The following is a 22,688-nucleotide window of genomic DNA, read 5'->3' as shown; positions in this document are numbered from 1 at the left end:
TTTCTAGGTGACCCTTGTACTGCTGCATTTGACAATACTGATGACTCAACAAACATGCTCCTGAAAGAAGCTTGTTATATACATATATATGGCTAACAACTAGCACAGTGTGCTTGAAACTCAAGAATACCAACAAATTTGAATCAATCTGTTTTGATCCATATATATATATATATATATATATATATGAGGGAACCTGTGGAAGAGGCAGACCCAGGAAAACCTGGGACGAGGTGGTGAAGCACGACTTTCGAACTTTAGGTCTCACTGAGGAAATGACTAGAGACCGAGACCTTTGGAAGTGTGCTGTGCGTGAGAAGACCCGGCAGGACAAGTGAGACCATAACCCGGGATGTGCCAGTCCACTTATGCATACCTTTCCTTCTGGGGACACAAAACTCTACTTGTGAAGACCTGTTGAGGCAAGTGAGAATCGAAATCGATCAACATCAATGGAAATTGCAGCTGTGATACCAGTGCCGGTGGCACATAAGAGAACCATCTGAACGTGGCTGTTGCCAGTGCCGCCCCAACTGGCCTCGTGCCAGTGGCACGTAAAAAGCACCATCCGTTCGTGGCCGTTGCCAGCCTCACCTGGCCCCCATGCCGGTGGCACGTAAAAAGCACCATCCGATCATGGCCGTTTGCCAGCCTCGTCTGGTACCTGTACTGGTGGCATGTAAAAAGCACCCACTACACTCATGAAGTGGTTGGCGTTAAGAAGGGCATCCAGCCGTAGAAACATTGCCACATCAGACTGGACCTGGTGCAGCCTTCCGGCTTCCCAGACCCCAGTTGAACTGTCCAACCTATGCTAGCATGGAAAGCGGACGCTAAACGATGATGATGATGATGATGATATATATATATGCTGTAAATCCTTGAATCTGCATTTTTTTCCTAAAATTTAAAGGTCAAAATCCCTAGTGCGTACTATATATGAGGTTAAAAATGAAAAATATTTTCTAAGCAATGTCTGAGTCTCTATCTGCTGTCCGGCAATGTTTATTCAGACGCATTTTGTGATGTTGGGCATGAAAATACCTTAAGTTTTGCAGAAGTACAGCCCCCTAAAAATCCCCTGCATATTATACTCAGGGGCAGACTATACTCGAGGATTTACGGTATATATATATCACAGACCCCAGTTGACCCGTCTAACCCATGCTAGCATGGAAAGCGGATGCTAAATGATGATGATATATATATACATACATACAACAGGCATCTTTCCATTTCTGTTTACCAAATCCATTCACAAATCTTTGGTCAACTCAAGACTGCAGTAGAAGACATTTGCTCAAAGTACTGCACAGTGGGACTGAACCTGCAATCACACAGTTAGAAAGCAAGTTTCTTAACTACACACCTTTACCTGTAAAACTTCTTTTATTATCATCATCATCATTATCTCTTTCTTCTTGGACTTTCTATTTCTACAAACTTATCTTGGAGTTGACTGTGCATTAAAACTAATTAGGTTAATTTGATAATGACTCATTTAATTAACAAGGTTGTCTATTTTGATTTGTACATGTGTTTGCTTGTTTGTGTGTGTGTGTGTGTGTGTAAACCTTATTGTATGTCAGTGCCAACTACTTTCAAGTCTCATGGTGAGACTTGATATATAACTTTCCATATTTAACAAGAAAAAATTATTTAGGTACTGGAGAGAGAGAGAGAGAGAGAGAGAGAGAGAGAGAGAGAGAGAGAGAGAGAGAGAGAGAGAGAGAGAGAGAGAGAGAGAGAGAAGATTAGGCACAAAATATCTTGATTATAAAGCTGTATGAGCAAGAATTTGTTCTCTAGAACCAATGTGGATACTTGTGTGTGGTCACTTCTTCTATTAGAATTAGCTAAATCTTAAACTATGTCCACTCATTTAAAAAAGAAACAAAAGACACATTGAAGTGTGATGTTCTGGATATATGAAAAGAAGGGATAGACAGCTGGAATGCCTTTGTTTATATATGACAGCTCAATCAAGACTAACATAGGATTAAATTAAATACTGTGGTTTCCAATCCTAAAGTCATATCTCCCTTTAGAAATCATTGATCAAATTATTCCTTAATAATTGTAGCAGAGGGTTCCTAATGTAACAGTTTTTAACCTTTGTCTTCTAGCAAATATGGCTTATACATCTATGGCATCATTAATATTTTTGAAAAGCTGAATGAAAAATTTTGGGTGGAGGGTCACAAAGTTGTCAAAGGATTGGGAACCACTACTGCTCTAACCATTTTCCTTTTATTTTACTGGTTGCAGCCATTTAACTGAGGGTACCACCCTCAACAGTTTTTAATTGACTATGTTCATCACGGTTCTTTGTTTGCTACTTATTTTATTGATTGAGCAATTCATGATAGCGTCATGAATTCTATGATGAAATGTCTCAGAATTATCCTCCAATGGGATTGTACCAATCTTATCTCCTTCAACTAAAAAGCAAGAAGAAAACACTGCAAATATCAAGAAAATATCGTTGGGTTTCAACCCTCTTAAACATGAGCAGTATGCAACCAGAACCTTTGCAATTGCTTCAAATGTTAGGCTTCATCATTTCTTTTTGAGAGCACACATTCTTAACATAACAAAAGCTGCACTTTCTTTTCACTTGCACAAAAAAAAGTATGAAAGTGTAACGATTGAAGTGTGACCCACAATAGACTACTGCTTCCACATCTATGACTATACTGTTACACAAAGACACCTAACACTGCTTTCAGAGAAAGATTACTCAGCTGATTACTTTGAACTCACAAACACAATTCAGCTCATGCTCACAGACATACTGTCTCCTTTCTCTGATTTTTCTACCAATATTACAGTAGTCTTTGATTCTTGGAATTGGTTGGTTTCATTCCACTTCCATTCAGGCAAAGGTGACTTTATCAGGATTTAAAATTCTTCATTAGTAGCAAAAATTTTAAAGGTTCCTAGAATAAAAATGTGATTGAAGGCTTTCAATATGAATACTTAAAAATAGGTGGTTTTGTATCACAGAACCATAAACTTTGGGTAGAATGACAATTTTCCTCTCATTTCTTTCATTATAATTTCATTCACAACTAGGATGTTGAAGAAAACTACTAGATCAACCCAGTACTTGATTAGAACTTTATTTTAAAAGATGGAAAGCAAAATTGATCTTGGCAAGATTTAAACTATTTTTTATTATTAACTTAAAAGAATCTTTGCATGAAATTGTAATAGATTTTAATTTAAATGGTGGATTATCTATCAATCTTGACAATGAGCATTCAATTGATTAGCCAAATGAATTGCTACTCATGAAATCAATGTGCAAATGACGAAATATTCGAGACATGCATACTCTTAATACAATTCTTACACTGAATAAGTATGACAAAATGTGATAAAGCTGGACCTTATGAATTACAGGTATAATCCTGAGAGAAGGAAAAGAATCAATCCCAATACTGGATCAATACTTTTGTTATTGAGTCTAAAAGATGAAAAGCAAAATTGATCTTTGCAGGTTTCTGCAGTTTGATTTAAATATGAATACTTTAAACAAATGGTTTTGTATCATAAAACCAATCTCAAACGGGTTGATATCTCCCTCTTAGTATTTTATCGTAATTCCAATCTTTTATTATCTGTTAGTGTATCTGTATGAATCAGTAGTATTCTCTAAAGAGAGGTTACTCCCTAAAAAGATAAACTCAGTTATTTGATAAATAAGAGTGAATAAAGTGAGTACTAGACTCAGTACTGGGTTGATAGATTGTACTAAAACCAACCCTTAAATACGCTACCTCAGCATGGTCACAATTCAGTGACTTAAGCCAGTAAAAGAATAAATACTGGTCCCTAAAGGCCACTAGAGTTTATGAGGTAATTATATCTTGTCCTTTGCTCTGTACTAAGATAGTAAAGTAGAGCAAGCAAATGATCCTCTATGCCAGGGGATGGAGAGTTTTTATAGTACCTGGAGAGAATTGAAAAAAACATAAGAACCTGTATGGAAAACACACAGAGAAAAATAATGCATCTTTAATTTTACAAATTCATTTGTATGTAACTTATATTTGTGTGTAACTTTATTGACTTTGAGAGAATGAAAAGAAATGTTGACTCGAATAAATACCACAAGGTATTTTGTCCAATGCTGTAATGATTTTGTCAATTCACTGAGTTATTTAAATAGACACATACATACATAAACTCAATTCAATATTCTGCAAGTTAGGACAGTGAGTTGGCAGAATCAAAGCATGTTGGGCAAAATGCTCAGCAGCACTTCATCCATTTCTGCATTCTGACTTGAAATTCCACCACGTTTGACCTTGCCTTTTATACTTTCGGGCTGATAAATTAAGTACCAGTTGAGCTCTAAGGGGTAATTGACTTACCCCTCCCCCACCGCGAAATTACTGGTCTTGTGCCAAAACTTGAAACCAATATTATTCTGCAAGCCCAGCTTGTTTAACCTTTGAACTTTGCTTTGTAAAATATAAAGAAAGGAATTTAAAGTTATCTCTGGAACCCAAATAAATAAAACGTTGCTTTTTTTTAATACTCTCTCTCTCTCATAAATGCGTGTGTGTGTGTGTGTATCCATTTTCTATTTTATCCCAATTAATTACAATCTCTCTTACCTCCTCCTCTCTCCTGCACTTTCTCTCATTTCGTCACTTTTCCTTCACCTTTCATTTAGTTATTTAAGCATTATGCTCGGCAATGCTGACAACTTGTAAAGGTTGTTTAAGCATTTCGAGGTTATCTGTCCTCAACCCTTTATGCATAATTTATACCTAAATTAATTATATAATTCAGAGACATTATCAAGTAGGCTTGAAAAATAATATCTTAATCAATATTAACATATTACATGCAGAGTTAGCTTTTTATTGCTTCCCCATATTAAATACATTTAACTTTAGCTCAACTAGATACAGGTATCTCCAGGTTATGCTGTATTCCTAAAAATCTTGCCATAATCACATCTGCTATAACTCTTAAAGAACACCTAAGAGAAATCTACAGTATATATAGTAATGAAATTGCTAAGCAGAAGCAACCTAGATGGAAAACAAAACTAGAAGAAATCATCAACAATCTATGTTGCCATATTGGATGGCTAACCATGATAATAAGATGTAAGAGCAATAATGAGTTTAAACCTCATCAATTTCATCTTATGAACCAATTAACAAAACTGTATGGTGATTCTTCACACTGCACTCGTGAGGGTAGGTTAATTACTCTAAAACACAAACTCAGGGCTCTGGGTAAAAAATTTCACTACCACAGGCACATTCTTGGATGAGCCTGTGTAAATCACAGGTATGCTTCTAACCCACAGACAGTATATAGAGAGATGAGGAAGGGAAATATTATCGTTAAGAAATCCCCTTTCCAAGAAGATCTTGAACCATTCTGGTTGAAAATCTGGAACAAAAAGAGGAATCTCAACCTCACTGAATCATGGCTAAATGCAGTAAGGAAAAAATACTGTAGCAGCATCAACAGTAAAACATGCAATTGAAACTTTCACCATAGTTGAAGGCAAACCACGTGATGAGAAGACACCTGGTAGGCACCTAATACTTGGATACTGGTGGAAGAGGCTGACATTTTACAGGAAACCACTAGTAAGTATATTCAAAATTATTATGGAAGGACAGTTTGACATACCAAATTGGCTCGCTATAGGACAGATGAATCTTGTAGCCAAAATGGAACCATCAAGTTGTCTGAAAACTATGGGTCCATTGCTTGCCTAAACATTATTTACAAACTGTACACAAGCTGCCTTAACCAATTCCTCCAGGATCAGTGTGAGTCCAACAACATAGTGACCAGAATTTGGGGATGTGCTGAACAACTTCTGATAAAAAACATCGTAGGAGCCTTACAACAGTATGGCTTGATTATAGGAAGGCATTTGACTCTATTCCCCTCTTGTGGCTGCTGTGTCTCTTTTTGGCAAAGTGCCTGCTACATCATCAAGGTACTGCCTCCTTATGTGACTTGATGTTATCGCAAAAACAATATACAAATCGTCAGTCAAACTGTCCAATCCATGCCATCATGGAAAGCGGATGTTAAACAATGATGATGATAATGATAATGAATGCTATCCAGGAAAAAAGATTGTACTGGAATAAATATAGAGAATCCCTGATGTTGAATATGTACACAAATATCAGCACAGGCAATGATAGTGGAACATTCCCATCAAAGCATCTGTCAAGTGTAAGCATAACAGGCCAGGTATTGTTTGGAAGAGACAAGAAAAAGTATGTACCATCATAGAGGTCAGCTGTCCTGCTGATGTGAATATCTCTTTGAAAATCAAAGAGAAAGAAAATAACTATGAACAACTGTTGTGAAACATCTAGCTCCTATATCCGGATTGCAAATTTACATTTAGACCAACAATAATTGGAACATTTAGTTTTGTAAGTAAATGCCCAACTGTCAATCTGGATAAGCTTGGATTTTCAGAAAAAGAAATCAACCGACTCATACACTGCAAATAGAGTCTGTTAGCAGAACAGTAAAACTATGCCAGACTTTTCTCTCAAGTTTAAAATGTTACATTATTTTTGTTATCTACATTCCTATGATGGAGCTTTGTATCTTTGTTAGAAACTAGCCCCTTCTTCAGGGGGAAACATTTAAATGATTAAAAACAGAAGTGACATACATACTTACTTATATACATTGACACATACATACATACATTCACACACACACACATGTATGTGTATTGTGTGTATGTATATATATATCATTATTTTAACTTCCACTTTTCTATGCTTGCATTGGTCAGAAGGACTTTGTTGAGGTAAATTTTGCATGACCAACCAGATGCCATTCTTGTTGCAAACTCTCAACTGTTTCCAAACAAAGTAATATCTATCCATCCATCCATCCACCCCCCCACACACACATGGGTGCGGTGAATATATTGTCGTCTAAATTACACAAAAATGAAAATAACACTGACATCTCATTTCAACAGATATATTTATGTGTCATGGTGGTATTTTTCTCGTAGATGGGGCCCAAAAATCAAAAACAATGTGCATGCACGAAATTAGAAATATAAAACGTCAACAATTTACTCATTGCACCCTGTATGTGACTGAAAGGTGTCTATGACATACACACACATTTACAGGGTGTTCTTAACCTCGTAGTCATGCCTGTACCTATTTGATGTATGTGTGTGTGTAGGTTTATACCTTTAGATATATGTACTTTTGAACATGTATTCACACACATACATCCATATAGCCTCTCATCCCTCTAACATATCTACCCTTCAACCCTCTTGTCTCATAGATCTGTTGTCACTCACTTGCTTGTCACTTGTGTCTTCCATATGACTTTTGCCTCTGTCATTAAATCCTCTACTGCTCATCTCTCCATCATTCTTTCCTCTTCTCACCCTCACTGTACCATACTCTTGATGTCACTAATGATAGCAGTGCATCTTTTCAGCTCACTATACATTACTCCCAGTATAACTAGGAATACCATGGAACCTATCTGATCCTCTGCATCACCTCATCCCTCCTTTTCTCATCCTTATCACCCAATCACTCTCATTATCTTGAGGTATATACTTCAGGAATCTGCAGCTACTTCATACACAATGTATACTCCCAATTGCCATTTGGTATTGACAGCTTTCATTCATTCTTATTTCCATACATCCATCTATTGCTATCCACTATCTCACATCTATCCTCTCCAGTGCAGGTGTCACAATAAAATACACACAGTTCATTCTTCCTAAGTGTAAGATTATGAGGTCCCTTCAATTTTGTTGAAGACATAACAACCTCTCTAGTGCTGGTGCTGAAAAATGCATCCAGTACACTCTGTAAAATGGTTGGCATTTGATAGTGCATCTAGCCATTAAAACCATACTTTCTTTTTATCAATCTTTATTTAACAAAAGGTTAGGTTCACCTGTTTGATTAAATTCCTTTGGAAACATAAGTTAGATCCCTTTATATTTTTTAGATAGTTGTTTTAAGGACACAGAATGCTTGTGTCCCATAGCCAACTGGAAATGGTGTTTCCTGAGGCTAAATATCAATAGCATTCTTCCCTTTCCTGGGACTTCCACATTAAGTTGGTAACAAACCATCACTTTAGCATGCTGCTACTGTATAAGTCTATCTCAGAGATTTGGAAATGCAATATTTAAAATTTTTTTTGTCTTTTATTTATTATTTAAATTTTTGTTTTTCAGAATTCCTCATTGACATGGAGTTCAAACAATGGTTCTTGGCCCCAGTTTACCGACTGCTTTCAAAAAACAGTTCTTGTATGGATACCTTGTGGTTGGTTGTTTCTCACACTGCCTTATTACTCATATTACCTCATCATAACTCGTGGAAAATCTAGGCATATCACATTTTTTAGCATTTTAAAAACTGTAAGTAAAAAGCTTCTCTTTCCTCCTCTTCTTCGTCATCGTTGTTGTTGTTGTTGTTGTTGTTAGTGGTGGTGGTGGTGGTGGTGGCAGTGGTGCAGTAGTTTTGGTGATGATTTTGGTTGTAATGACAGTACTGATTGTTATGGTAGTACTAGTAGCTGAAAGAAAGGTGGAGTTCAGCCTGAGTATTGTTGAGGGGGAAGTCTGTTATGATAGTGGAATTGAGGGCAGAGGTGACATGTTGAGGAGTGTGAAAGAAGTTATTGTGGTTAAGAGTAAGATTGAAGATAGCTATTCTGATTAGGAGGAAGTTGTAGGTGGTTGTTTTAGAAGTAGGGAAGTGGGGAATAGAAAGTAGTTGGGGTGAAGTTAAAACTTGTTGAGGTGGTAATGGATTGTAGAGCTGAAAGTGGCTGTTGCCGCTGAGTGCAAAATAGCTGTTATGGTTGGAAATGTTGGAGTTGGTTGTTTTGGTTGAAGTGAAAAGTGGTGATGGTTGTTGTTGTTGGGGGATATGCAGCTGATAGGTGTTATTGCATTTTGATTATTTTCCAGGTGATATTTTGAGGATATTCTTTTTTGTTTAGCTCTTGGTTATCACTGTTGAGCAACTCAACTGTGACCATCCTGTCTTAAATTCACATATAATGTATCTCAGACTACATTATCCAGATCTATTTGGTTTGGTTGCCAGCATTTCAAAAATTAATGTTTATCGAAAATTTAAAAATTTGGTACATTAATATACTTTTCCAAGCTGAATCGCTGGAGTTATTTCATTTTTTCGCAGAAAAATGTTTTTAAAACGTTATAGGGGTTTAAAGTTTGATCATTTTCACCCAGTTGGGAAACAGGATTTGGATGCCATCATTTTGTGCTGGACTGCACATTTTGTTGTCTACATCTTGAAAATAGCATGTGTTGTCAAGAAAGAGTAAACAACACGTCTTTTGTAATTTTAAGCATTGCAATAGCATGAATTTAAAGATTTGTCCAAAAGCATTATTTAGCTGTTACTTTTAGTACACCTCACAACCTCCTCAATGACAAAAAGAAATGAGTAAATAACACGTATTTTGTAGCTTTAAGCATTCAATATGCATTTAGCACAAACTTAAAAGATTTGTCTAAAAAAAAAATAGCACATTACAAATTAAATATTTAAAAAAAAACAAACATTTTGTTAACCAGTTCATAAATTCACATGTTCAATTGTCAACAGTTATATAAAACAAGTGGTTTCAATATATTTGTCAACAGGCGCAATTAGACGCAGGAGTGGCTGCGTGGTAAGTAGCTTGCTTACCAACCACATAGTTCCGGGTTCAGTCCCACTGCGTGGCACCTTGGGCAAGTGTCTTCTACTATAGCCTCGGGCCGACCAAAGCCTTGTGAGTGGATTTGGTAGACGGAAACTGAAAGAAGCCCGTCGTATATATGTATATGTATGTATTTATATATGTATATGTGTGTGTGTGTGTGTGTGTTTGTGTGTTTGTGTGTCTGTATTTGTCCCCCCCCCCTCCTCCAACATCACTTGACAACCAATGCTGGTGTGTTTGCTTCCCCGTAACTTAGCGGTTCGGCAAAAGAGACCGAGAGAATAAGTATTAGGCTTACAAAGAATAAGTCCTGGGGTCGATTTGCTCGACAAAAGGTGGTGCTCCAGCATGGCTGCAGTCAAATGACTGAAACAAGTAAAAGAGTAAAAGAGGTGCTTTCTTGCAGACAAAGAGTTCTCATGTTCTGCTTGTTACTATGGAAACAGGTATGAATGGCTTACAATTGGCAAAAATTACCCAAAATTTTCAAATTTTAATTACAAATAACTCTTTATTTATTGATTTATAGTGGAAATGATTTTGACATCATTCATTAGCTTAAAAAGTGTATCCTTATACTGAATATGAAATCAATTTGAACAGAATTGATGCTGGCTGCCAAACCTAATAGATCTCATTATGCTGTATGTTCTTTATTTTCCTTTTTAAAACTATAAGATGTGATTTGAGGAAGATTTTGGTTGTTATTTCTGGCAAATTGAGCTATGATATAAAGTCTACTCTGTTGGTAGAGATACAAAAATTGTGACTGAGGTGGTGGAGTTGAAGGTTGTTTTTGTAGTAGTGGAAGCCAGTTACGCTCTAATTGATAATGGATGTGGCTCTTGTTAGAGCTCATTGTTTACATACAACCAAACATCCTAATAACATAGTTGCCACTATACACGAACTTTTTGTCTTTTTCTTATTGATTTGGCCTGTCAAAATGGTCTGTGTACATGGCCTTTACAGGTTCTCTGAGGCCCAGTTAGGTGAAATCACAATCCTCTATCTCTTGGATCTGTATATGCTCTCTTGAGTTTATATATAATCAACATTTGTTTTAGAGCATGGCTGTAGAATTTCTTATGAAGAATTAATCTTGCTATTGTTATAGATGCAGGGATAACAATAGTCAAGAAATTCACCTTGCAATCATATCATGTGACTTTGAATTTAATCTGTCAGTGCTGTACATTGGGCAAGTGTCTTCTGTCATAAACTTTAGTTGATAATCTTATGAATAAAATTTCAAATATAGAAACTATTCCAAAGCCTATTGGAGGCACCATTCCTGTGCTTAAGTGAGAAACTTAATTTGTTATCCTACTTTACACCACTGCCTTTTAGTGGAGCATGCTTGGTTGAAAATTATTGGACCTTGTCTCCAGTGTGAGGATAACTTCCTCATTTTGTCCCATCAGTCGTAGAGGCCCAGGAAAAAGTCATGAATACTGCCCTTTCTTCTCTGACTAAACTATTAAAAAAATTATTAAAAAATGCATTATAACAGGTTTCTCTCTGCTACAGACCTATTTAGTTAACTTTAACTGTCCAGTTTTTTGGGTGGGGTTGGGGTTCCATTTTAGTCTTAGTCAGGAGGGAGAGACTACATCATGACTTTTACAGTTCCTCTAAAACTGGTCAGATTGATACAGTTGATATGCAGCTTGGGCAGTTGCAAATCATTAGCTTTGGGGGAAAATGTTGGTGGGAGGTTCATTTCCAGATAGTTGATGTTGTTCTGAATAAGAAGGTTTCAGGAAAAATTGGCTAGTGCAGAGCCTGAGAAGAGTAATATAGAATAGGTGATGAAAAGGGAAGAAATATGGACAGGGTAGTATGCAACCAGCTAACTCTGAGCAACAGAGACTATTGTTATGCAAGTACTAAAAGACATGCCTGTCAGCTGATGATGTTTGTGAATGAGTCCTTGTCAGTCATCTAGATGGCTTTCCTTTGGATGCAGTCTGTTATGTTTTTTTTTGTGTAGCCTTAGCACCATATCAGATTTGGGGTCAGTTTTCTATTGTGGGCCTCACTTGAATATTATAGTGCATCAGTTACTCAAAGCTAAAAGTATTTTCTATCTCTAAAATGGAAATCTTTGGGATACAATTTTTTCTGTTATAAATGTTTGTTATGTATAAGAGATCACAAGTAGATGTTATCAATGAATCACTACATTTGTAGTGGTTTTGAAGGTTTTAATTGATTCATTGTCCATAAACTTAGATGCTGAAGTAGCAGATATGTATTGTCTTTAAATGAAGCATTAATATCATATGGTACTTTGTATTCAGCATTTAGCTTGTGTTGGAAGGTTGCATTAAAAACAACAGATTGGTGTTAAGCTCCTCATAAACCTTGTCTGTGACCTAGGTTTGATTTCCAACTGTTAAAACATATCCGTGTTTGGATATCTTTTTCAATATGTCAACAAATTTTTGTATCTTCATACTTTTATTTTACAGCTTTTAAGCTTCCTCCTGGCTGTTTTTGTCCTTTGTGATTTAATAGTGAAGATCTACTATGAAAATACACATCCTACAGCAGTGGACTATATTGCAGGTATATCCCAGATCATAGCTTATGTAAGTATTCAAAGGTGTTTCTCAGTTGTTTCCTTACAGTAACAGCAATAAAATGTTTAATTCTTTTGATACTACAACACCATACAAAACTTAGTGCTTTGTGATGGCAATTTTTATTTTTTGTTCAGCATGTGTGGTTATCTATAGACTGAGTGTTGAAAACTTTCCAATATGGTGCAAATGTTGAAAAAATGTTGAAGGGTTAACATTTTGTTCTGCAACTTCTCAACTTATTCTTGCATGATTTCAGTTCAGTTGGTTGCTGTCAATTAGAGAAAGTAATCTGTGACTTTCTTCAAGACTCATGCCCTTGCTATGAAAGTTTTGAAGCCAGTGTTGAGCTTTACATTTATTGAGTGTCTCTTAACTGGATACGTGGTTAATATTATGAGCAGTTTTCTCTGCAATGTGTTACACTTTAAACTCACTAAACTTGCTTTGTCTATTATTGTCTTACATCAGTAGATTTAAATCTGTATATCAATTAAATAAAAGTTTATTCCAAAGTGAAGATCAAAGTTTAAAATAACAAAATGCACAATTATCTAATGTATTTTGTGTGTGTGTGTGTGTGTGTGTGTGTGTGTGTGTGTGTGTGTGTGTGTTGTGTCTGTGTGTGTGTCTGTGTGTGAGGATCAAGGTTTAAAATAACAAAATGTTTAATTATCTAATGCATTTTGTGTGTGTGTGTGTGTGTGTGCACGTGCATGCATGAATAGCCGAATCTGTATATATGTATATTAGGCTGAATGGCTAAGTAGTCATAGGTTAAGGGTTCAATCACACTGTATAACATCTTGAGCAGTCATGTTACCTGGGTTTGCCATTTCTAAAAGCCAAGAATCACTTTCTGTTGAAAGAACTGACCAGCTGTATAAAAGTAAACACATTTTTTCTTCTTTCTCTCTTCCTTCTTCCTTTCCTTCTCTTTTCCATTGACACTCCTTACAGATACAAAAGCACACATGTACACACACACACACACAAACACACACACACACACACACACACACACACACACACACACACACAGTGTTGTGGGAGAGTGTAAAAACTGAACACACATTAGGATGGTGTCTTTCCACTACCAGATAATTGTAAATTTCTATCCTTTTACTATTGTCCATCACCAAGGTACATAACTCTCAATCAGTTCACTTTATGGTAATCAAATGGTGTGGAAAGTGGACTTATTAATATTATCAAGCAGAAAGATATAGAAGCTTTGTATAATTGGCACAGAATTCAAAACTTACCATAAATATTGTTTGGTGAAGTGTAGCTCACCCCAGGTAGCTCACCCCAGATACACAAAGCTCGTGAGGATGAATATTTTTCTGTAATGTTTCTATAACCCAATGGTTATTACACTTAGACACGCACGCTTGCACGCATACACACACACACACACTCATATACTTACAAACACATTGTATGGAGCTGGGTTTTAATGAGTTCCTTATCTGCATTTTTAATCATTTCCTCTCAAGTCTTAAATTACCTGACTGAATCTAATAAGAAGGCTGCTACCTTTCAAGCTAGCAAGAGGATTTCTATGCAGTCATTTGACCTGTTAGAAGCAGCGGCTCAATCTTCTTCAAATTACAACATTATCATCTCAAATACAGATGAGTGCACTAGAGTAAGAACTCCCCAATGCACAAAAACATAGGACGGTCACAGTTGCGACACCTTTGATCACAGGTCAAACAAGGCTGATTTGAGATCAAACAGTCATTTCCGTCTCCTTCCACCACATCTTGAAAATGAAAGTCTGAAGTATTTAAAACAAAAGCTGAACTAGTTATTAGCTTCTTGTCTTATATTCATTATCTTTGTCCTCTCTATATCTCAGTATCTTCCTTCTCTCTCTCATCCTTCCACACTTTCTCATGCTTCCTTGCTGTTACTTGCCTTCTCTCTCTCTCCACAATCCCTCCATATTCTCCTTTCTCTCTATCTCTTTCTTGTCTCTTTTCTCCTCTTTCTCCCCCCCCTCTCTCATTCATTTATATCAACAATTAACCCTTTACCATTTACAGTTATGTGCAATGGTCCTGATGCAAGTTGAACGCTGGAATGGTGCTGTGGCATCAGGAGTTCTCTTTATATACTGGTTGCTGTCATTGCTGTCTGGCACTGTTCTGTGTTACAACAAAGTCATAATGAAGGTAAAGTGCATCTGGAACGGTCTCACCCTCGTATGTATTGAAAAAGGAGGGAAGAGCAGGGTTACTACAGACTTATTTTATTACAAATAAAACTCTTGTTTAGTAAACTACTTATCTTCATCATCATCATCATCATCATCATCATCACCTTCATCAGCAACATCACTATCTTAAATATCTTAGCACTGTATTAACTGCAGATGAATATTGGTGATGTGCATGTGTGGAGTGGACATGTGCAGAAAGGTGTTGCTATAGCAACACCTTTCTGCACATGTCCACTCCACACACATGCACATTGGCAACATCCGTCTATTTCTTGAAAACGGGGTCATAACCCCAAAATACTGAATACAAGGTAAGTCTACATTAATTCACATATTTGTTTTCTTGTGATTTAACTTGCATTTACTTAGCATTGTTTTGGCCTTACCTACGATCCTTTATACAATATATATATATATAAACGATGATGATGATGATGATGTATGTCATCATGATCATTTAACATCTGCTTTCCATGCTGGCATGGGTTAGATGGATTAACTGGAATTGGTAAGCTGGAAAGTTGCACCAAGTTCTAGTCTGGTTTGGCATGGTTTCTATGGCTGGATGTCTTTCCTAACACCAACTACTCCAAGATAGTAATTGGTGCTTTTTTGTATGCCACTGGCATGCAAGATTGTTTATAATATTTAATCATACTATCTTAATGCCTGTTTCATTAACATAAGGTGATTGTTACTCACATAATACAAATTACATAATCAATACTTAATACCAAATAGTCAGAAACATGTAACTTTTATATATAACATTATTGGATTTAACAGGTGACCAAATTCTGTCATTTTACATAATTTGCATTCTGTAACTAATAATCATCTCATGTCAATGTTACGTGCAGAAGGTGGTTTTACTAGATATCTTGTAAATGATCTCTCCCGTTTTGTTTTCTGCATATACTCTGTGTAACACACAAATCCTGATTTCATTACAAAGGATAAAATTACAATACTGGAAAAGAAATACAAGTAGAGTTCTAAATACTGGTTATTTGTCATGGTTGCAAAGATATATATATATATTTAAACATAAAAGAAAATTACCCTTTAACAGGTAATTTTTACATGCTAGAAAGAGCAGCCAACACAGCCAAAACCACAATTTAATAGCAATTTTTGAAGGAAATGAAAAATAAAAACTTTTACCTTGTTATTTTTATTTGCAGTTATACCATGATTTTAAATTTCTTTAGCAAACAAGATTATCCATGGTATAACTGCAAATAAAAATAACAAGGTAAAAGTTTTTATTTTTCATTTCCTTCGAAAATTGCTATTAAATTGTGGTTTTGGCTGTGTTGGCTGCTTATTCTAGCATGTAAAAATTAACCTGTTAAAGGGTAATTCTCCTTTGTGTTTAAATGTACACCATTTTAAAATACGAATATGTTGTTTATTGACTATTTATACATGCTAGGCCACTGGTGGTGACATTTATAATGAATATTCGCTACCCTATATATGTATCTTATGTATATATATATATATACACACACACGAGGTCTGATCAATAAGTATCTGGACTGTTGCCATAGTAATGAAGCTAAAACATGCAGAGTGAAGCCGCTTGGCATAGATTGATCTTAACCATTGCTGTACATGTGCACTAAGGTTTAACATTTTAGCTCACTTCTGCTGTTTACAGTAGGGCTTCAAAGTAATGCATGTAACGTGATCATCACATTGACCATGACAGAAAAAGTTGTTATGGCAATACCTGCTCAGAGGCCTATGCAAAGTTGTAGAAAGTGTATGGAGAGGAGTGTATGAGCCACACACAAGTGTAGGAGTGATTCAGACGTTTCCAAGATGGTGGGAAAATGTTGATATTGATGAACATTCTGGGAGTCTTACAACCAGCAGAACTGAGAGAAACATCACAGATGTGCATGCAGCTGTGAAGAAAAATAATTGAGTCACCATCCGTGAGTTATGAGAGGATGTGCAGATTAGTTACAGTTCAGTTCAGTCCATTATCAGTGAAGATTTGGGTAGGAGATGCATGTCTGGCAAGTTTGAGCCAAAATTACTTTCAGCTGATGAAAAAGGCACTCAAATTTCAGTTGCACAACATCTTGATTGTGTTGAGAACAATGAAAGCTTTTGAAAACTTTGTGTAGGTCTCTGAGCAGGTACCGCCAAGCTTTTGGCTCAGCTTTCTCCATTATGGCCAATGTGACGAACATACACACATTACTTCCAAGCATTGCTGTAAACAGCAGAAGTGTGCTAGAACGTTAAAACTTAGTACACATGCTTTAGTTTTGTTACTATGGCAACAATCAGGCTACTCATTGATCAGACCATGTATATAAATATAAATATTGATGATTTAAACATGTTTGTCCAGTTTTTACCTTGTAATTTTAAACTCCCCTCCCCCACTTTATATATATATATGTATATTTGTACCATTGGTAAACAAAAAATTGTCAAAACTAGTTTGGTATGTGAATAAATCTATTTAACAACTACACACATTTCAGATTCAGGTGCATTTTCAAACCCCAAAACAAATTCTACAAATATATATTATATTTGCCTCCACAAAAACACACACACTGACACACATAGATATGTGTGAGCATGATATTTATGTATATACCCACTAACACACTGACACACAGGTAACTTAGATGTGACCTTTCTCTTTGTCTCATGTTACAGCAATATGAAACTGATATTCTACACTTCAACGTATTCCTTGCATGCTATACATTCATCGTCTTGGAGGTTGTGTTCCATTGCTTTGCTGAAGTGCCACGCAAATATGACAAGAAAGCATTACAAAGGGTTAGTTTATGTTATTTTTCATATTATTATATTTTATTTTATGATGTTTATTTTTAAAGTAAAGTGGATGATAATGTGAATAACATACTGAACTCAGAAATGTTAATTAATTTATATTACACCTTAACAGATATATTTACTAAAATTACATAAAAATATCTAGAAATACTGAAGAGTAAATTTATTCAGTAAAATCACCATTGGCTTCAACCACAGCCTCCAGACGACTTCGGAATCTCCTGCAACTCTTCTGAATGGTCTCCTTGTTTAAGTTGGTGAATACTGCCATAATCCTTGCCTTTAGTTCATCTTCGGTCTTACAAGGAGTTTTGTTGGTCTCTCGTTCAACTGTGCCCCACACATAATAATGAAGGGGGTTGCATTCTAGGGAGACAGGTGGCCAGATGTTAGGGGTGATGTGGTCACAGAAATTGCCTGACAGTCATGACTAGGTTTTTCTGTGTGATATGGTGCAGTGTCCTGTTGCCAGACATAAGGTGTTCCAGCAGCCACCCTCTTCACCCAGGGCAGCACTGCCTCCTTGAGGTATTTGATGTAGGCCTCCGTGTTGGGTCTGTGGCCATGTGGGAGTATGAATGGAGGCATAATGTTGCTATCACTAGTAATCACTCCAAACATCATGATCTTGACTGGATGTTTGATTTTTATCACTCTCAGTACATGTTCTCAGATTGACACCCAAACACTGAAATGTTTGTGTTGGAGCTTCCAGCATGAATGCCAAGCAGTACAACATATCGTTTCCAAATTTCTGTGTGCGTGTGTGTGTGTGTGTGTGTGTGTGTGTGTGTGTGTAGGCTTAGCATGGTTGTGTGGTTAAGAAATTTACTTCATAACCACATGACTTTGGTTCACTCATCTTGGTCAGTTATCTATAACTGTAGCTCTGGGCTGATGAAAGCCTTGTGGGTGGATTTAGTGGAGAGGAACTGAAAGGAGCCCATCATGTTTGTGTGTGTGTGTTTCCTTGTCTGGATATCACATGTTAATTATAAACAAATATCACCATCACACAAGAAGTGTCATTCATTTGCAATCTTCTGCAAAAACAAGTCCAGATCCTTTCAAACCATCCAGCACACCATGGAAAACGGATGTTAAATGATGATGATGATGATGATGATGATGTATATAAATTAGTAGAATAAGATGTAGATTCAGAGATTCATGTGGTCATCACAGAAAGCTCTTATGGACTCAGTCATCAGCCTGCATAATAGTCAATTTCAAAGAAGTGTAATTTAGAGTGTCCATGTACTGAGAATCCAGTAAAATCCAGCCATGAGAGATATATAAAAGCATAAAGGTGAATATATTTATCTAACCATATTCTTTCCATGCTGACTGTACATAAAAAACAAGCATATGTAATTTCTTGCAGACTGAAATTATTACTACATAAAAAAGATTGCAAAATGGATGTAACCTTATTAAAGTTGTGTGGTTAAAGTAACATACATTCACCTCTCATGCTTCCAGACTTTATGGTTTTAGATTTATCACCATCATCATTTAGTATCTGTTTTCCATGCTGGCATGGGTTAGACACTAAGTGGAACTAGTAAGCTGGAGAACTGTACCTGGAACCAGTCTGATTTTGGCTTGGTTTCTACAGCTAGATGCTCTTCCAAACACCAACCTCTCTGAGAGTGTAGTGGGTGCCTTTTATGTGTCACCAGCACAGGTGCTTTTTACATGTCACTAGCAATATAGTTCTAGAGAAACAAAATATATGAGCTAGTCATGGTTGATATGCTTTGATCATAAGTTTGCTCAACTAGGGTTGTCTTGAGGGCTAAACATCAGCAAAATTATAAAAACAATTTTTTAAGCTTTACTTGCTCTCAAGAATAAGATGCATATTGCTGTTTCACTTGCAGCTGTTGTTGGGCAAGTGTTTTTTACTATAGCCTTGGGTTGACCAATGCCTTATGAGTATATTTAGTAGATGGAAGCTGTGAAAACCCACCAGATATATGTGTACTTGTATTGTTGATGCTTGATTCTAAGTCAACTCTGATTGAATAGAGCAAAAGTCTTTTAGTCAAGATCATCTGGCCTTTTTCTATATCTACAACATAATTAATTGTCTAATGTATTCTTTCTGTTTTGTGACAGCAAGTTGTAAATTCAAGGAGTTTGATTACTAAGAGAGCAAGTGATCATATAGAATCTCTTTTAAATGCTCGAAGTACCTCTTGAATTAAGCTGTGTCCCAAATTGCATGGCTTTATGTAAAAGTATAACTTAGCTAATCAAAAAATAGTCATCAATAAAATAAACCCTTTGATGCTGGTGCTGTTGCATGATCACAGCCTAGTGACTGAACAGTGGAAGTGTGTGTGTGTGTGTGTGTGTGCATGCGTGCGTGTGTATGTGTGTCTATGTGAATATTTTGTTTGACATTGAGAAAATGTGTAAAATTTATTAACTGTATACCCAATCAAACCATCTAGCTCATTCCAGCATGGAAAATAGATGTTTGATGATGATGATGTCTATATTTACAGAAACCAAATCCAGAGCTGGAAGCATCTTTCCCATCCAAGTTCACACTTCATTGGATCACTCCGTAAGTCCAAAGAATACTTTCTAAAATCGATGTAAAACCAGTATTCTTTTCATGACCACATTTGGTGAGGTTGTTGAGATGCTTGAATGGAGGTGTGTTGCAGTCAAGAGGTATGGTAGAGAGGAGCTTCAGCCAAGTTCCTCATGGAAAAGGCACACTCTGTAATCATTGTCTGAAAAGCACTGCAAAATGAGACGGAGCTAGCTCACTTCCTAAAAGTTTCCCGATCCTTCATTGTCAAAATTCTCTTGAGAATGAGATCTACCTAGAGTTGCCTCTCTTAGGTACATCTCTTTGACAAGAGTCAAAAACTTGAAACATCAATGTCTGAGATTCCCAAGAGATGGCGACACTAAATGAACTGGGTGTTTTCACACCTTTTTAACATAAGAGAGATTTTTCTCCATGGTAATTGCAGTGTATTTGCCTTTAGCAGTTGGGGTTTGTGGCTAGCATATTTCAGCTAACCTAAATATATATATATATATATGTTTATATATCTATATATGATGATGAAATGTGTGTGTTTATATATTTATTTATATATACATATGTTTGTGTATGTGTGTATACACACCCATGCATACACACCCATTGATAAGAGAGAGGCAGGTGAAATAGTTGAAAGTGAGTTGGTGGTCTGAATGAAGTGCATTGGGAGTTTAGCATTAAGCACAGAATGTCCATGTAAGAAGGGAAAGAAATATACAGGGTGCATCAGTTTTTTTGAGGTTGTTTGTATGAATTTAGAAAAATGCATTGCTCATCAACGAAAACTATATTTGAAAAATTGATACAAATAATCTTAAGAATCCTTTTATCACACCTATTCAATGAATCCACCGTTAGCATCAATGGTTGCTTAAATAAAGTGTCAGAAGAATTGACATACCTGAATCAGGTGATCTTTATCAATTTTGGACATAGTGCTTATTATGTCATAGATTGTATGATGTTATGGGGATGGTCATTCATCTTCCTCTCGACTATTTCCCATACATAATAGTCCAGTGGATTGCACTCTGGTGAGGTAGGAGGCCATGTGACAGGGAAAACCTGATCATGGAGTGTAACACACATCCATGCTTGGATTGTCCTAGCCTTATGAGCTGGCACAGTCTTGTTGGAAGATGAAGTGGCACAGAATCTTGTTTTCCACTGTATATTCTTTCTATTCAGAGCCTCACAACATTCTCCAACACCTCTGTGTAAACAGGGGCATTTACTCTTAAGCCCTGTGAAAAAAAGTGAGGAGGCATAGCATCCCCATTGTTGCTGACGACTCCCAGGATCATTGTAGTTGCTGGGAACTTAATATGTATGGCCAGTGGAATGTAATTTGGGTCTCTGCATAACCTTGTCATTTCTTCCGTTTACCTTTTAGTCCCAGTTGAAGTTATTCTCATCAGAGGAAAGAACATGGCTTTCCAGTTTCTTAGTGTTTTAACTTGCTTAGCAAGCACTTTGCATGGACCAAATAATTCTCTCTTGTCACATCCAACAAAAACTGGCCCCTCTGCATCACACATGACTTGTACCAGATGTCCTTCAGCACAACTCTTTTGATGGTGTGTTCTAAAACCTTAAGGCTCTTCACAAGGGCTCTGATTAACTTTTCAGGATTTCTATAAATTATTTTGTTCGAGTTTATGTGTTCTTATGCTATTAGGACCCTGTGCATGTATTTTGCATTTAGCTGCTGATGTTGAATCTTCATCAGTAGCTTCCAGCTCCTTTTGAATTTTGACAATGAAGGATTGGGCAACTTTTAGGAAGTAAGTTATCTCTGTCTCATTTTGCAGTGCTTTTAAGGCAACAATTACAGTGTGCCTTTTCTTTTACTGAGTTGTATCTGATAATATTTATCTGAAAAGCAAGATAAAAAAAAAGTTTAAAGCATGTTAGAGCTTTTTGAGGTATCCTCAAAAACTGATGCGGGCATGTGCCTGCATGCAAGTACACCCATGTACTTGCATGCAAGTACATGCTTGTGAATCTAAATATGAGTTTACATTCTGCACTTTGCATGAAGCACTGAGCTACAAATGATGTTTGCTGACATTCCCTGTCAACAACACAGTGCTCTAACTTTGTGCTATCAAAGACAAGTAGAATAAAAAACATCTGATACTTGAACAACAGGTAAGAGTTAGTAACAGGAAGAGCATTTGGCTATAAAGCAATGACTCAATAATATTTATTCATTTACCATGCTAGTATGGAAAAAATGGACATAAAATAAATTCATGTTACTAGAATGGGACATCATTCTAGGATATCATTGAATCATCATCATCATCATCATCATCGTTTAGCATCCGTTTTCCATGCTAGCATGGGTTGGACGGTTCTACTGGGGTCTGTGAAGCCAGAAGGCTTCATCAGGCCCAGTCAAATCTGGCAGTGTTTCTACGGCTGGATGCCCTTCCTAACGCCAACCACTCCGTGAGTGTAGTGGGTGCTTTTTACGTGCCACCCGCACTGGTGCCAGACAGAGCTGGCAAACGGCCACGAACGGATGGTGCTTTTTATGTGCCACCGGCACGAGGGCCAGGCGAGGCTGGCAACGGACACGAAACGGGGCGGTGCTGGCAACGGTCGCGAAACGGAAAGTTCTCTTACATGCCACCGGCACTGGTAACACATCTGCAATTTCCATTGATCGATTTCCATTGATCGATTTCGATTCTGATCGTCACTTGCCTCAACGGGTCTTCACAAGCAG

At 36.7% G+C, this 22,688-nt stretch overlaps 1 protein-coding gene across 2 annotated transcripts in view; it reads left to right on the top strand.

The window, feature by feature from the left end:
* LOC115221312 (multidrug resistance-associated protein 1-like) overlaps window positions 1-22,688 on the top strand; it is a 73,632-nt gene that overhangs the window by 9,021 nt on the left and 41,923 nt on the right. For both annotated transcript variants that reach the window (XM_036511067.1, XM_029791474.2), the window contains exons 2-6: window positions 8,240-8,425; window positions 12,222-12,341; window positions 14,384-14,512; window positions 17,245-17,370; window positions 19,902-19,963. In XM_036511067.1, coding sequence (XP_036366960.1) covers window positions 8,240-8,425; window positions 12,222-12,341; window positions 14,384-14,512; window positions 17,245-17,370; window positions 19,902-19,963 — 623 coding nt within the window. The remainder of the gene's footprint in view (window positions 1-8,239; window positions 8,426-12,221; window positions 12,342-14,383; window positions 14,513-17,244; window positions 17,371-19,901; window positions 19,964-22,688) is intronic.

This window comes from Octopus sinensis, linkage group LG18 (assembly GCF_006345805.1).
Source record: "Octopus sinensis linkage group LG18, ASM634580v1, whole genome shotgun sequence".
Taxonomy (NCBI): Eukaryota; Metazoa; Mollusca; class Cephalopoda; order Octopoda; family Octopodidae; genus Octopus; species Octopus sinensis.
Note: the sequence above shows the minus strand (reverse complement) of the source record. Positions and strands in the feature narration are given on the sequence as shown.